This window comes from Poecilia formosa, unplaced genomic scaffold (assembly GCF_000485575.1).
Source record: "Poecilia formosa unplaced genomic scaffold, Poecilia_formosa-5.1.2 Scaffold0, whole genome shotgun sequence".
Lineage (NCBI taxonomy): Eukaryota > Metazoa > Chordata > Actinopteri > Cyprinodontiformes > Poeciliidae > Poecilia > Poecilia formosa.
Genome location: NW_006799939.1, coordinates 232,192 through 248,623, shown reverse-complemented (window position 1 = coordinate 248,623; position 16,432 = coordinate 232,192). Strand labels below are relative to the sequence as shown.

The 16,432-nt window shown below is 35.4% G+C and overlaps 1 protein-coding gene across 3 annotated transcripts in view; it reads right to left on the bottom strand.

Annotated features, from left to right (window-relative positions):
- The window catches only part of cdkal1 (CDK5 regulatory subunit associated protein 1-like 1), a 186,596-nt gene that overhangs the window by 41,510 nt on the left and 128,654 nt on the right, over window positions 1–16,432 (bottom strand). For all 3 annotated transcript variants that reach the window (XM_016681490.1, XM_007553167.2, XM_007553936.2), the window contains exons 11-12: window positions 14,489–14,669; window positions 6,830–6,892 (exon numbers count right to left, since the gene is read on the bottom strand). In XM_016681490.1, the coding sequence (XP_016536976.1) occupies window positions 6,830–6,892; window positions 14,489–14,669 (244 nt within the window). The remainder of the gene's footprint in view (window positions 1–6,829; window positions 6,893–14,488; window positions 14,670–16,432) is intronic.

Sequence of the window (16,432 nt, the reverse complement as noted above, 5' to 3'; positions counted from 1 at the left end):
TTCAAAACTGTGAACACTTCCATAAAACAAGGTAGCACTGTTTCAGTGGATCACACTAACATTTCTTCTTTTTTTTTTCAGTACACTGAAACTTTTCCATTTATTTTAACTGCTTCATTCATGGTTACAATCTTTAAGAGTAAATATAAAACAATTTAGCTTCTTTTTTTAATGCATACATTGCTGATATTATATGTGCAATGATAAAACACAGCTCATCCAATTAGGCTAGGAAACACTGTATAGAAATTATCTACATTATTCATGTATTCGGATATAAGAATATGCATAAAACAAGTTCCAATAGAGCAGCTGCATGGAACAGAAGAAAAGAAGAAATAGACACTCAACTAAAATAAAGCACACATGCTTTAAAAGAAAAAAAAAACAAAAAAAAACGAGCTGAACAGTAGGCCTTTGGATTGAATGGGAATGCATTCACTCTCCTGTCTAGGAAGCCATTTAGTAACAAGGCCCAACACCCCTCTGTCATTCCATTTTCTGCCTCTCCCTCCCTACTAATGCTTCCCCCACCCCTCTTTTCAAATGTTGGTCACAAAATGAGCTGAAGCACATACAAACCCTTTTTAATAAACTGCTGCTATGAGTGTTTGTTGAGTTAAATGTTATAATGCAAAAAAAAAGAGAGTGGATTTAAAAGAAAACAATTTCAAACAATTACAGCATTAAATTTATGATTTATGTGTTTCTTGTCAAAGAGGGAAAAAAGACATGTTGGATGTGTTTTTTTTCCCTCGTCTGAGCTCATTGTGAGCTGGTGCAGACATCCAGGAGGTCAGACTAGAGGGGGAAGGTGCACAGACTGAGATACCAAGAACCTTTTGAGCTGGAATGTTTTTAAATATTTTCTTTTCTGTTTCTATCTTAGAGTATAACATTCAAGTGTAGACTATTTCTTATAGTTTGTAGAGTGCATATCATTCTCTTTACAATGGCTCAACAAATCCATTTAACTGATGCTGGCTGAAGAGGTGACAACATCAAAAAAAGTCAAAGGCTTGTTTAAGATTTTTTGTTTTTTCACTTACAAAATCCTATCCTATACATGCAGCAAGTTTTCATTTAATGTATAAACAGTAATTATTATTTCCTCAATAATTAGTGCTGACTGGCAACACACAGTAGCTTTCTAACAACAGTCAACTTGTGAGAATGTGCTAAGGAGCGCTTTACAAAATAGTGCGATGATTCCTCATGGAGTTTGCAGGCTGCATCAACACCACTGCATGAGGTGAAACAGGTAGTGATTGAGGAGCACTTCTATTTTTATTTCATTCTGTTAACATTAAATGAGTCATGCACTACAAAAAAATGTAAATGAAACTAAAAACTTTAAGGCTCTGTTCCTCAAATGCGTTTATCAAAGTCTATAAATAAGTCCTTTCTTCCAAGAGTGTGTCAAAAATCAGACAACATATAGCCACTAGATAATAGAATACTACGTCTGAAGCTTAATTTAGTCCCGTAACTTTTTCTCAGATCAGGGAAGTGTAATATTCCACTGTTGTTTACAGCTGGCCCAGTAATAGCCAGCTATTTAAATATTTTTTTTTCTATCCCAGTCTAACCTGCTAGACAAACTCAGATTGACTAACACATAACCAGAGTACACACCTGCTGTAGGTTACATAAAGATTGAAAAACAAGGTCAAAACCTTGACAGGGTATGATCACAACTCAACATGTCCCAGGAAAAAAAAACTCTCCACATAGGAATAAAAAGGAAACTGAGTGAGGAGTGCCAATCATATGGTGAAGAATATATCTGTACAGAATGGAGGCAAAGAACAGAAAGACTGAGAGAAGACAAGCCAAGAAGGCCAAAATAAAACACATTGTTTTATTTTTCACACCCTAAATTTCATAATTTTCCCTTAATAGTTAATTAAAAGAAAATAAAGAGCAGAATGTTGCAACAAATGTCAAGATTGGAGACAAAGCTTAGCTACTGACAACAGTGGAAAAACAGCTGCTTAAAAACTCATTCTAAAATACAAGTAATTAAAATGCCAAAAGGAAGAGAAAAAGGATTGTAATTGTTACCTTTAACAACATGTAGAACATATTACAAAAAAATCTAAGGAGTGGAAGAGAATTATGACACTAATTGTATTGTTTTTTCTTTCTTTAGAAGATAACTATGCCAGCTACTCTGAGGTGTTTACACTAACAGGAGAGGGAAGTTTACCAAGTTTAATTAAGTGGTTTTTTTTTGTTGTTTGTTTTTTTTTTCCATAAATGACTTCTATACCTTGTTAATCTTTCATTATCCGTCTCTCGTTTCTGCCGCCTCCACTTTCTTTTGCCAGTTTTTCTTTTTCTGTCCTCCCTGCTCTCTGTGTGTGTGTGTGTCTTGTGCATCTGGGCAGGTGCAGCGGGCCATGTTGACAGCTTGTCCCTCTTCTCTTGCCACGGGGAAAACTGTCACCTCTGTCATACAGGTCCATGAACACAGCGTGGAGAATGTATGTGCGTTTCTTTCCGTCTGTGTGCTCTCGGGAGACTTGCACAGTGAGAAAGGAGGCTTCCCTGTTAGCTCTCCCAGAAAAAAGCTGAATGCCAGGACGGTCACAAACATTGCAGAGAATAACTTAGGCATGATGGGTGCTTCACAAACTCCACCTGGAAGGGCAGAGCCTTCAGGGAGCACTGCTTTACACGAGATGACACAGTGATGGTGCAAAGGGACAGAAGTCTGTGTGTTTGGAGGGTTTATGAACCCTTTTTCAAACAACAGACAAGAATACTTTTAATCATCTGTGGAGGTGAGATTCAACATATTATTATTCCACTAAACTCTAAAAATTCAAAATACAAAGGTTGGAAATGCTTCTGATAGGCCAAAATAAAAAACAAATAAAAAAAATAAATAATAATAATCTAGAATTTCAGTACAAAGGAAGGGAATCGGAAAAGGAAAAAAAAGTTTTTGAAAATTGCTTTTGTAGTATAAGGTGTTAGAACACAGAGGAAGTCATTATTTCTAAAGGTGTACAATCAACGTTTAGCATATAATATTGACATATGGAAAACAGCATTTATATAACATTTTTAGTCTTCCTGACAGAGTTTTCCTAAATTATTTAATATCACAAAAGACAATACCCCATCATAAAAAGAGGAGCATTGTTGTTGATGCAGTATGATAGCACTGAACCAAAGATTGATTTGTTTAGCTCTCAATAACTGAACAAATCTGACCTTTCAGAACAGCCAGTAGACAGATTAACCTTTTTTGAGCAACTTTTTAATAAAAGACAAATTAAAAATTCCATTTTTAATTCCATTTCCATAGCCATTTGCCTTTGTATTAATTTCATATTAAATTGCGTCACAAACTTCTCATGGTTTGTAATCAGAAGCAGATTTGTGCAGAACCAATAACTTGATTCAATCGTTTTTGAGGATAGCCATACCACGTTCTTGTTTTTGATAGGACAAAAAAAAATAGACCAACAGAAAAGAGACGGCCCTCTAAAAAAATTTGAAAAATGCATTAATTTCTTTAAGACAAACGTGAGAGCCTTGTTGTTTTTCTAGAATTATTTATAGATCTTTCTACAAAATCCTACCTTGTTCATTCCGTTTAGTTTACTCTGTAGATATTAAATTAAATACAATAAAATAGTAATAAAAAAAAGAATTGTAGTTTTTATCTCAGCACTCAAGTTTTTTCAAGCTGAAAAAAAGTTGATACTGGTCAATGACCAATGTTTTGGTGCATTTCTAAGGTTTTTATGTAGCAATTGGTTTAAACACACACACGCGCACACACACACACACACGCAAAAACAGATTTGCCAAAACAATCACAACATGAATAGTGCTCCGTTAACATCTGATGGGTCGAGGTGCCATCCCAGTATTGCTGTTATCACTACAGCAAAACAACTTATGTAGGACAGGCGCAGCCACAAAACAAGCAAAACCATTCATTTGAAATCACAACACTTGTTTCCATGACTGCCTAGAGGGCTACAGAGTCAAAGCCTACGATCTCATGTGTATAGTTTGTGTGCATGCGTGTGTTTGTGTGTGTCCAGTGGGGGCATTGGCCCTAGACAAAGTGCTCTGCCAGCTTTCTGCCCACTGGTCTTTTTCAATGCTGATGGATGGGCCTTGTTCAGCACCATCTGGCTAAAGGATACCTCACATTAATCATCACATACACACACACTAGCACACTCTCCGATCCCTTGAACACACATCAGATAGAGAAGAGCAAGTGTAATTCATATAAACACACAGGAGAAAACCAAACACACACATCAGCCCAGGGTTCAAAATGCAGAGGCAAAGAAAAAAAGAAACAAAAACAAAAACAAAAGACCACAAAGGAAATTAAAAAGAAAGAATACTTTGTTCTTTCCATTGTACTTTTGTAGCTTCCACAACTTCCTCTTTAATTATGGCCTTGTAGGTAGATGCTATTTAAAAACAGATTTAAAATGTCAGAACCTCCTTCCCATCTTGGCCCAGTACCACACACAAACGGTAACACACAAAAAAGTACTAATGCAAGAATAACATTGTTATATAAAACATAACATTAGCCAGACACCCTAAGGAACTTGACATAAAATGAAGGAACTTATCAGACATCATTTATTTTTATCTAAAGGGCTTTTTGGCTTTAATAAGAGCTGATCTGCTCAACATTTCCAAAGAGAAAGGACAGGCAGAGCTGTTGTTGATATGCTAAGGAAGGATGCTTGACATGAGATTTGTTACTAAATCATGGCTCACGGGTTCAATTTGGAACATATACACACACACACACACGCACACACACACACACACACACAAGAGATTTGTTTGCATATGTTCAGTATGTATGGAAGAAGAATAGAGCTGGGGCTTTTGCATCGTAAAAGAATAAAAAAAATGACAAGTTAGATATATTCATGTATAACATATCTAAGATGATCTGGAGTTTTCCAGACATTTTATAAGCATAAAGTGAAAGAAAATGCTTATGGATGTAATGAATGAAGTTTGAGATAATAGGTGATTGTTTCAATTGCATATGAAAGTGAGTTTGAATCTGCTAAAGTTTAATTTATCATAATGTCAGAGAAATCAATTTAATTTTTATGCTAAAGATTCACAAAAAATATAACATTTTTCAATACTCCTGAAACTCATTTTGATAAATTTCAAATAGAAGCCTGAGAAATGCAAACAATCACTATACAAGATGTTTTAATGTCTTTAAAGGAGAAAAACCATTTAGTTAAAACAAAAAAATAAAATCAGAATTTGTTTAGATCTCCCTAAATAGATTTAGAGGTCTAAGTATATTCTGATGATTATTCCTATTCCGACCTGAGAAAAGATGACAACTAGAAGGATTGATATTCTTTGTCAATGTTTCATTTTCTCCATCGATTATATTGAAATATTGACTAATTTCAATATTAAAACAAAATTAAATGCAAAACGTCAACTTTTAGACTTTCTGTAGATTGACCACTTATGTCAATGTTTATGTAGGCATTTATTTATTGTTGTAGAAGTATATTCAAAATGTCCACAAAGCATATCAGTGAGGAAGACAAATTAAGAATCAAGTGATGTTTGTGAGACGGAGCAGCTTGGCACAGCAGGTTCAATAAGGCACCCTGCAACACTGTCCATTTCTCAATATATCTGATTAGTGAGCAAGTTCACAAATACCAAGTAGCTGATTTAGACACAAATGTGTTAATGAATTATAGACATTTTTCACTAACTAGGCTCAATTCTCAATTTTGTGTTCAGTTATTATGGATGCTTGTACGCGACTGTGTGTTCTGTGCTGTTTGCTGAAGACTGTTTATGTTTGTGTGCATCTTCTATTCTTTCTTTGTGTGGGAGGCAAGAATGAATGCTTGCAAAAGCGGAAACGTGTTCTTTCTTGAATTCTTTTAATTAGTGTGGAACAAAATGCACCAGAGGGTTCAAATTCAGAAAGGAAACTGCATAAAAGAAAAAAAAAAAAAAAAAAAGAAAACTTAAGCTTTGCAAAGGAACAGTCTCACTGCCAAGGTGGGATCCAATCGTACATCTGTTTAACACATTCATGCTTCCTGCAAGACATCTTCCCCTTCTTCTGCTTTATGCTCAGTTCATAAAACGTATTTTTTAATAAGTGAACCTTGTTTTCAACCAAAAATAAATAAATAAATAATCAAACCTGTTTTTATACAATATGCTTTTTCAGTGACAACAACTATGATGCTACATTAGGACCTTCACTTAATGAATACAGCTCTGCAGAAACACTTCAGCCACAATAGTCTCAACAACATAAATGTGTAAAAATATGGAAGTTGATGCAGCTAAGACAGAAAGAAACTCAAACACAGACAGATGCGGAAGCTCATGCACAATGATTTAGATCAATCTCTGACTTCATCCTTTCACAATGCAATCAGGCACAAACACTTATGCTGTCCTCATCCACTAAACTGTTGACAACAGATGGCCATCTTGAGGAGACAAACTCACCGCCACTATAAATGTAATCTAATGCTGGCGATGCTGACCTACAGCAGCTCTGCCTGGTTCTGATTAATGACCTCTGCTCTAGTGGAAGTGGTGCTAAACACTCAAGGATGTGCTCATCAAAAGAAAAACAGACGGTGATCAGAAAATAATTTGCTGGAAAACATTCTACATTTAGGAAAACAGACTGAATGGTAAATGCACCGAGTTTATACAGTACTTTCCTGGCAATAGTGAAAACTTACAGCATTTTACACTAGAAATAAGTTAAATCTAATACCATGAAAATTTCCAAAAGAGAAAGAAAAGTACTAAATCTTACCTTGTGGTTGTAGGGGTTGTAAGAATGGAAGAGTTCAGAAAGTTTTTTAGTCCTTTGCTTTTTCTGCAGGAAGAAAAAATAAAACAGTTTAAAATTAGTTTTTTAATATTATTTTAAAATAAATGTCCTTGATTTTTTAAAATCACAGCTATAAAGGAAAGATGGGCTCTATCAATCTCAATACTGGCAATGGATCCAATTGACATTGCTTGGTGGACACAGCTGGTTGGATCCTGATTCCTACTGGATTAATGATTCAAATCTAAAAATGAATCAGAAATCGAGAGCCTGAGGTCTCCGTTAATCAAAATGTTCTGAGTGCTATGGCTGGTTGCTGCAACACAGAATTAACAAACTAATGCAAAGACTTATTATTCACCAGAAACATGGCAGATCTGTTGACCTAGGTTAGCACACTTAATGGAAACATTCCTCAAAGATACACTCAAAGGGTGGTGACATTTACCCAGATTTCTTCTTGGGGAAAAAAAAAGAAATTGGAGAGATGTATTATTTTCCTTTATGGATAATTTTCTCCACGGAACCACAAGGGGAAAAAAAACAAACAAACAAACAAACAAAAAAAAAACTATTGCTGGTAAAAGTAAATCATTATTTATTTTCAGTTCTTTTATTCTTCTTTTCCAAGAAAACAGTTAACAGTTTTGTGTTTGCCAGATTTTGGGTGGCAAACTTGCATGCTTAAAAATTTGGTTGTAAATTAACATTAAGATAACATTTGACACGAAAAAAATAAAAATAAAAAAAAGCACAACATCTAATTTGGTGTTAATGCTCTCAATCTCATGGCCATCATATGAAACCCCACCTTTCCTTGTGAATAACCACGTAAATCACACAATTATGACACTCTTGTTCCTGGACGAAGCTGCTTTTCAAAGCCACAAAGTAAACAGAAGCTTTTTTTCCACCATTTTCTTATCAAATGTGTTTTGCTCTCCACATCCCAACCCTCTGCCTCTCGCTGCTTTGCTGCTAAAAAAGAGCATGAAAACAGGCATGTAAGAATTGTTCTGAGGTCTGTTATGTAATTATCAATTATGTACAAAAACACAACTGACCTTATGGGTACATATTGAAGCCAATGACTATGTGGTTTGTTCATATGAGTTTACACAAAACCAGGACAAGAACAACACTACATGTTTGAGTAAATACCATGTTTGTTTGTTCTGGTTTATTGATCGATAGTATTGGTCTTAATAGATACTCAAATTGAGATAACTGGATCAGATTTGAACAAAGAAGTCCTGGACAGGAGCAACTGTATTGTACTGCAAGCAAAATGTACAGAAAGATGCATTACATTTTTATTTTGGGGTTGGATCGGAGTAGGACACAAAGTCTACGGGCTCAGGCCGGGTCAGGACCTGATGTAAACTATATTAAAGATGGCGTCTCTGTAAGGTGTAATATTGTGCCAGACGTAACTCTTTGAAGCAGTCAGTTACACAACACTGCTTCAGTCACAGGGATTGCTAATAAGGACGACATATGAACACATTTCTCTAGCTAAAGGGTGCATACACTTACTGTTATAAAATCCTGTGTGTCTAACTGATCCTACATACTGGAAAGACAATCTCAGTCAATACTGTATGCTTTCATACACAGCCATCATTATAGCTTGACAGGCATGTGCAGCCTGAGGGTAGGTAAAGACAGCCAGATTCTTGCCATCTACACTGGAGAGGGAAAGAAGAAAACAACAGCTTTCAAACGGCACTGAGTCTGTGGTCAAGTGAACAAAGATGGACAGAGACGTAAGGCTGACATGACAGGGCGAGATGTTCTTAAATTAGAAAGATGGAGAATGCCAATGAGGACAAGTAAACAAAGACAAGTTTTGAAAATAAAAGAAGTTGGAATGAAGGTTGTTGCTAATCTATTAAGGATGCAGTATTTTAATAGGGGATAGACCTTTGGATTGTATACTCCTCTACCTTTTCTGAGACTCTCCAACGATTCTCCCATTGCCCGTTGCTCTAACGTGTATTCCTCCCATCTGCGCATATCTTCACTCCTTTTGCCTCCCCTGGAGTGTATTTCTACTCATCTCTAACTCACACAAGGCTCTTCTGATCCACGCAATCCTGTAATCATTGGCCTTGTCTTTCTATCGTCTCTCTCAACCTCCCATTTTTGTTTTTGTGTGTTTTCCTCTTTCTTCTTCAGCCAGAAGGCCTTTCACAATCTCCAAATCCTTTTTTTTAAACTCATTTTCTTTTTACTTTCCTCGTGTTCCTCAGAGCTTTCCCCCCCTCCATCACTCCTTTTGTTTTTCCAGAGGGCAAAAACTCACTAATCATTCAGTCTCCACTATCTTACACATCTTTCTCTTCACAAGTCTGGCCATACACAATTTCTCTGGATCTCCCTCTTATTTTTTATTTTTTTTTGCTGGGAGCACCTTCGATAAGAACAATCATTACTCCTCAACACCATTTTCTCTTCTTGTGCCATGCTTTCATCACTTTTATTGTAACTCTGTTTGCAGAGATACACAACTGTAGGAGAAACATTATTACAGGCTAGGTTTGGTCAACACCTGATGATTACCATCAAAGTCTTTTCATTTGGTTGGTATAGACATGCATACCAAATATGTTTACACAGCCTTATATAATTATATTTTTGCAAAATTACATTTCTTACAGTGACAGGAGGACTCAGATTTTGTGTCATTTTCTAAACCAGTACATGTAATAGTATGGCATATACAGCTGCCTTAATATATCAACAACAACATTTTATAATGGGCACAATAATATATAATTGCTTCAGTACAATAAATAATGCTAGTGTAAAGTCTATTTAAGGACTTGTCAGTCTATCTCAGATAAAAGTTGAAAACCTTTGACCCCAATTATGTCAAAGTTTGGGAATAATTCCTGAAATCCACACCAACCTACGGCTGAGGGATAAATGTCAGTTTAAACAAACCTCATTTAAAAAAAATAGTCTACCATAACACTAATAGAGCAACACAATGCTGAGGAGAGATTACTATGTAAAAATTTAAATAATAACCTCTAATGGTTATTACTGAAGCATGGAGGTCATTATCCTATATATTATAATAATAATCACTGGAACCTAAGCCCAAAAACCACAAACGCCAAACGCTTCATATTTTCCTTAAATTCCTTAGACTTGTGTTACTGTGCACAGTTTGGCATAAGCAATATTACTATCTATAAATTACTGCACTGCATATCCATCTTACACTTAGTTCTAAAAAGATGTTTTTAGTCTGTGCTGTTATATACATAGTACAGTATCAAGGTCAGCTACAAAGACTGAACAAAAAAAAGTGAACAAGCAGTTTAAGTTCAAAAAGAACTTGAAGGAGTTAAACAATCACTAACATTACAGGAGAAATAACAATAAAAATAAATGTAACTTCTATATGCTTTTTTTGTGGCTTGTTTTAGCACTTCAGTTAACCCAATAATTTAGTTCTTTATTAAAAATCAGTAGATATGTACTAAGACTGCTGGATTCTGCTCATACAACCACATGAGTAGCAGAAACCAGAAATGATCACATAAAATTAAAGATAAATTGTTTTTCTACTTTTAAAAATAATAATAATAAAGTTCTGGTTTTTAAGAACCCAAACAACAACTTCATTACTAGCCCTAGACTTTATGTCTGGCCAACTACATTTAACCCAGAGTTATCTGTTGTCTTGATACACGTCAGAAGGTTTTGGCACATTAAGAAATCAATCATGCAGTCATGCTTATGTTCGTGTCCAGGCATAGATAAATGATAAGCCAGAAGACAGCGCTACCAGTGGCTGACCAGCTGTTTAACTTTGACAGCTGCTGCACCGGTGCCTCATGGGTAATGGAGTTCTTAACCAATTACAACCTGGGGAAATTAAAAACACTGTCCCACAAGAGTAGCTAATCAACTATCACATTTTCTTTTCTTTTTTTTCTTGTTTCCTCCTGCAGCTGCTTCTCTACACATCTTTACCAAGAGACATTCAAATACACACATACACACTCAGCATCCATTCACCAAGTCCATTTATCAAGGCTAAGTTCTGGTCCCTATGGGATGATTATGAAGATCCAAGCTAATAGCACTCTCATTCCTTTATTCTCAACATGGCCCTTTTTCTTCTTCCACCCCTGTGGTCTCCTATTTTCTCCATCTGTGTCTACTCTCCGATGCATCCAATGTTTTCTCATTCATCATTTATTATAGCAGGTAAAAGGTTAGGGACAGAAAAACTACTAGACACCTGGACCTCATAGCAGATGGGCAGGTTTTCCTGTTACCTGATTGGTTAGGTTCCTGCATTTCCTTCTTTATGAATTTGTGTTTCTCTATCAGTAAATCACATTGCACATACGAACATATTTGCTTTAGAGTGAGATGAGGAAACACCTGCTCTTTACAAAAGTCTCTTACTTTTTTGTCACAATTAAATGTATTAAAGATAAGTAGAATTAAGTGTCTGCTGTGACTGGCAATGAGCATCATATCATTTTGGAGGCAGTTTGGGAAACACTTGTTTGTGGAACTGTTTTAACTCAGTTGAATTGGATTGTTTTCAAGCATGTTTAATGTTATTCTGCAAAATTTCAAGGGGGTTCAAGCCCAGATTTTGACTAGGGCAACCAGTTTTGCTTAAAAGGCATTCAACTTTATTTGTTTCTAATCTTGTTTCTAACCTTAGATACTGCTTTGCAACCTCAAACTCCAATCCGATAGATGACAATGACCCTGCTCATCATTTGTTTAATTTCTTTAAAACGGGTCATGATGAAATGCTTTTTAAAATCGTTTAATGCACATCATGTTGTCTTACACCTTTTTTTAAAGTTATTTAATTCTTTAGAAAGAATGAAGGTGTATTTTGTTGCGACTCAGAATATCATTACATACTACTACTGCATAGTTGTAGCAGAAGGTTGACATTTTCATGCACTATTTTCAAGAAACTGAATTAGGGGTTTTTATTAGCTGTAGGTTGTAATAATCAAAACCAACATAAAAACAAACAAACAAACAAAAACACGTTTTTCTCTCACCATAGTAAATCAGTAGATGACTCAATATAAGTAAATTTATTTTAATTTGTCAAATTCACTTAGATGATTTTTTTGGGATGCAACTGCATTTTATTACATTGATAAGGAAATAATCACCTTACTTTTTGTTCAAAATCTTTTGTAATTCGATGTGATGTTAAAATATCAGTTCTAAAACTAAAGTGTTTTGTGCAAAAAAATTTTTTGAAAGGTGAAATGCAACCAAACTAGTAAATACAACTTAAATAAATCTAATTAACATCATCAGTGTAGCTTGAAAAACACTACACTGTGAAGCAGTTACTAAATCATCATGTATGAGTTGCAAATAAAGTGTGATAAACACACAACATGCATGCTAATGGCTGCAAGTCACTCCTAAATGCCCCACTAAGGACAAATCCCTGTATTTTTTGCTTTCCATCTCTCCTTATTCTCTCCATCCATCTTAACTGTAGGGTTTATTTTTAGCCTTCCTTTTTCAGAGTTTCTGTCTTTCCCAGGCCACTCTGCCTAGTCCACATAGCTCTCCATCCATCCCTCCTGTGGTTATTCAACACAGTTGTGTTCCAGACAAACCATCTGGTGCACTTTATTAATGACTGACCCTACACGGTTTAGATGTCGCCTTGCTGCCACCACTCGCTGTGTTATAGGTGTCCATGTATGGGAGGAAAAACAGGTGCATGCTGATTGATGAAGTTAGGTTTTGTGCACTTTAACCACTGTAGCAGGTGTCCTGCAAACAACACATTTTTCTATGACACTCTCACCTTTCCATGTTCCGAGTCTGGTGCAAATAAACTCACAATTACAATCAGCAAGCAGCCACTTGGTAGCTGTGTTCTGCAGCTAATGTGGAATCACTTGATCTCCAGGAGTGCAATAAATTAAATGGATAAAGAAACTTGCTGCCTCAAACTATTAACAATAACATTTAAAAGTTCTGACATAACAATAGCAGAAAAAACCACAAGACAACAACACAACACAGCGGATGAAAGAAAAAACAGAAAAAAGAAAAGAAGAAAAAAGAATAAAAGAGGGAAGAAAAAAAAAAAAAAAAAAAAAAAAGATTAAAGAAGAAACCATCCTGAAAAAAATGACAACAACCTGCGGTCGTCGTTGTGATAACAAAAAAAAAGACAAAAAAAAAAAAAAACATCACAACAGTCTTGGCGACTAACTGTCACTGCAGGCAGTAAGAGGAAAAGAAAAGAAAACATACTGCTTTCATACTCCTCAATGTTATTTAACCACTTAAAACTAAACCTTGCAACATTAGTTAATATTTGAATAGGTGATCAGAACTTCAATATATAAACAGACAAATGGATGAACGGACAGAGTCCATAAAAGCAGACGTCTCTGCATACTCTGTTCTTTTTTCATACGGTTCTATATTTTTCATTTGGAAGAAACTTGTTCCGTCAAGAATACTAATTGCTCATAATTTGCAGTATTAACAGATGATGTTGAATTGTTTTTAGTCATTCATAATTGAAAGTCAAAATCCACATTTTCAGTGCATGAAAATGTGCATGATTACTTAGGCTTATTAGGCTAAGCAAAACAAACTGCACCCCTATCAATGCTAAGCTAGTAAAAATAATGGAAACACATTTTCTTTAATAGATCCTAAAAGTATGCAAATATATTCTGATATTAACTGCAACCCACTTTGTGCTTTCCTAAGGTAAAAAATATGCAGCAGCCAGGTGCTATTATATCAAATAAACATGATTGCATGATCATAATGAGTTAGCAATGTGTTTGTAAAAGCAGATGTTTGGGTACTATGCACAACAGAAGCATAAGGTCTGTGTTATCACAAATAGGAAAACAGCATCAACGATCTTAATAAATTCATTCATGCTGCCCTTAGCTTTAAAAGGGTTCATTGGGCCTTTTTCTAAACCGTTCTGTGTTCATTACTGTGAAGGTTAGAAATATTATTTATATGAGAAAAACATTCAAGACAGTTCCAAGTATTTCCAGGTGTGGATTTATCGGAATGCTCACCTTCGGGTCTGAACACATTATGCACAGAGAAATCGCAAAGGACCCAAGAGTAACATTACTGTCAGTGCAGGGTTAGGTCAGCATGTTAGATGTTAAAGTTCAGGGCAGCACAATTGGAAAAGATGGTCTCTGTGTTAAAAGGTGATACCTCTGTCAGCATGAAGATTGTTGGGGGTTTAGTACAAACTAAATTCATGATGTTGCAGTAAGGGTTTGTTTGCTTTGTTCTCAGAGTCATTTAAAACCCACAGTATAGTTTACCTGCCAAATTAAACTGAGTTTAACATTTGTAAGAACAGCTGAAGCTGAAGTAAACAGCTTTTTGAGAGTTTAAACGGAAGTGAATTATAGCGGATCCAAGATTCCTAGCGTCCTCAACTTAGACTTTAAGCTCTGCAACACTAAGATTTAACAGCTATTCACAATGATCTTTAGTCTTTTCCTTTGATAAAAAAGAGGTGCACCACAGTTCACATGACTGAAAATCTACACACAATATACAGATTATTTTGAACCAATGTGGTCATTTAACAATCATTTCTATAACATTTTTTAGGTGTCCACTTACCACATGTGCTGGAACTTGCTCCATCTTAGCAGCAGGTGTACCGGGTCTGGGGTAAAACTGGTTGATGAACAAACTAGGAAACTGATAGTGTTTCACAAGTTTTAAAGTGTCCTGGAAGTCTTCTTCAGTCTCACCGGGAAATCCACAGATTATATCTGTAGCAATTGTTACTCCAGGTACTCTGTAAAAAAGACAGAAACACTTCATTGTTGTTGGGTACCTAAGTTTAGCTTATTTTTTGTTGGAAACTTATATCAACTAAATGACCTTTCTAACCTGCGATGCAATTAGAAATGTACGGTTAAAAACTTTGCACCTTGGAAATTACCATTCTGTAGGAATAATAATAATAATAATAATAATAATAATAATAAAACATTAACCATTGCGTAACATTAAATTACTCTGATGTTTACAGTTCAGAGATATTTTCTAACTACTTTCAAACGGGTTTTGAAATAAGAAAAACTAACTTCTTGAGGAACTTCAGCACTTACAGGATGCTAATGCTTTTCCCCATGGACTCATTCAGCCAATCAAAATCTGATTAGCAACCTCCTGTGCAAATCACTACCTATCGATTATTGGCACTGGCTCGCTCATTCGATTAATTGTGGCCAGCAGGACAGCTTTGCAGGGAAGGGATTGATTTCTTGCATGTATATTGTTTGTGCTGGCAGCAGTCAGACGGCCTGTAAAATTGCTTCAAAGCAATGGCATCACTATCTGTCAGGAAAAAAAAAACAAACGTTTTTTTTCTGGAGAACATACTTGACCTTCAGAATAAGAAAAGGAACCTTTTGGCCATGTCAACATAGAGTTTGAATGATTAAAGTAAGAATGCCCCAAGACGTAAATTACTACATATAAAATATAAAATTAGCTAAATAAATACATGAATACGCATTTGACAGAATTGTTAGCTTTGAAGAACCAGACATTTGCTGACTCTTACATCCTTAAGTCATAGCTGAAAAGGTCTCCTAATTGAAACAATTGGAAATCATTCCCAATTCAAGCAAACCAAGCCATTGATTAAACACTTTGTAACAAAGCTGCAAAAATAATACAATAGGAGGAAGACCATAAAACACATTAAATGTAGTTGCTTACATGACTAGCATTCCACAACAGAATGCCAGGATGCTGTTAGTTGTCCAAAAAGTGGCAAGTAATGTCTTATCTGCACCTTCATTTTATTATTGGTCATTAACTTCTAAACAACAAACCCAGAAATACAACAAATAGAGAGAATTAAGCAGAGAAAAAGTGTCTTATTGTTAGAAATCGATAAACACCCTTAACAGAGACATAATATAAAAACACCAGCCTCTTCAAACTGCACCACAAACAGAAAGATGGATGAACAAAGACATCAAAGCTGGAAAAGACATTTTCTGAACCATCGACAACATGATTAATTTTTAATTGCATTAACTTCCTGCATCTGCAACTCTGTGATAACCTTTGACCTATTGATGAGTTTCAATTGGCTCATGGTCATTAATATTAACCAGTGGCTCCCAGGCAAAGACATCCTTGACCTTTTATATATGCCTAACTAACAGGTAAAAAAGTGAAACTGAACAGATATAAAAAGCAGAAAATATGTTTATGGTGTAAGGGGAATAAAAACATTGTTATTAAAGTTAGTTTTTACCTGGTTTTGTAGTTGTTTTAAATCTGAGTATTTGACTCAAAATAAATGGTTAGTGCCTTATCTTATTAGATAAACAAATGACTCTCTGGAGTCTTCAGGACGTGCCCTAATTAATTAACTGTCTTCAGGCGAATGAAAACAATGGGAAGTTTCACTACGTGTCATTGTGTTTCTGACTGCCAGGGTCTTTTCAAAAGACTCAGCAAATAGTTAAAAATATAGGGTCTACTTCACAACAAAACAACCTTCTATGTCTCTCTATTAAGCTCTAATGCACTCAGAAC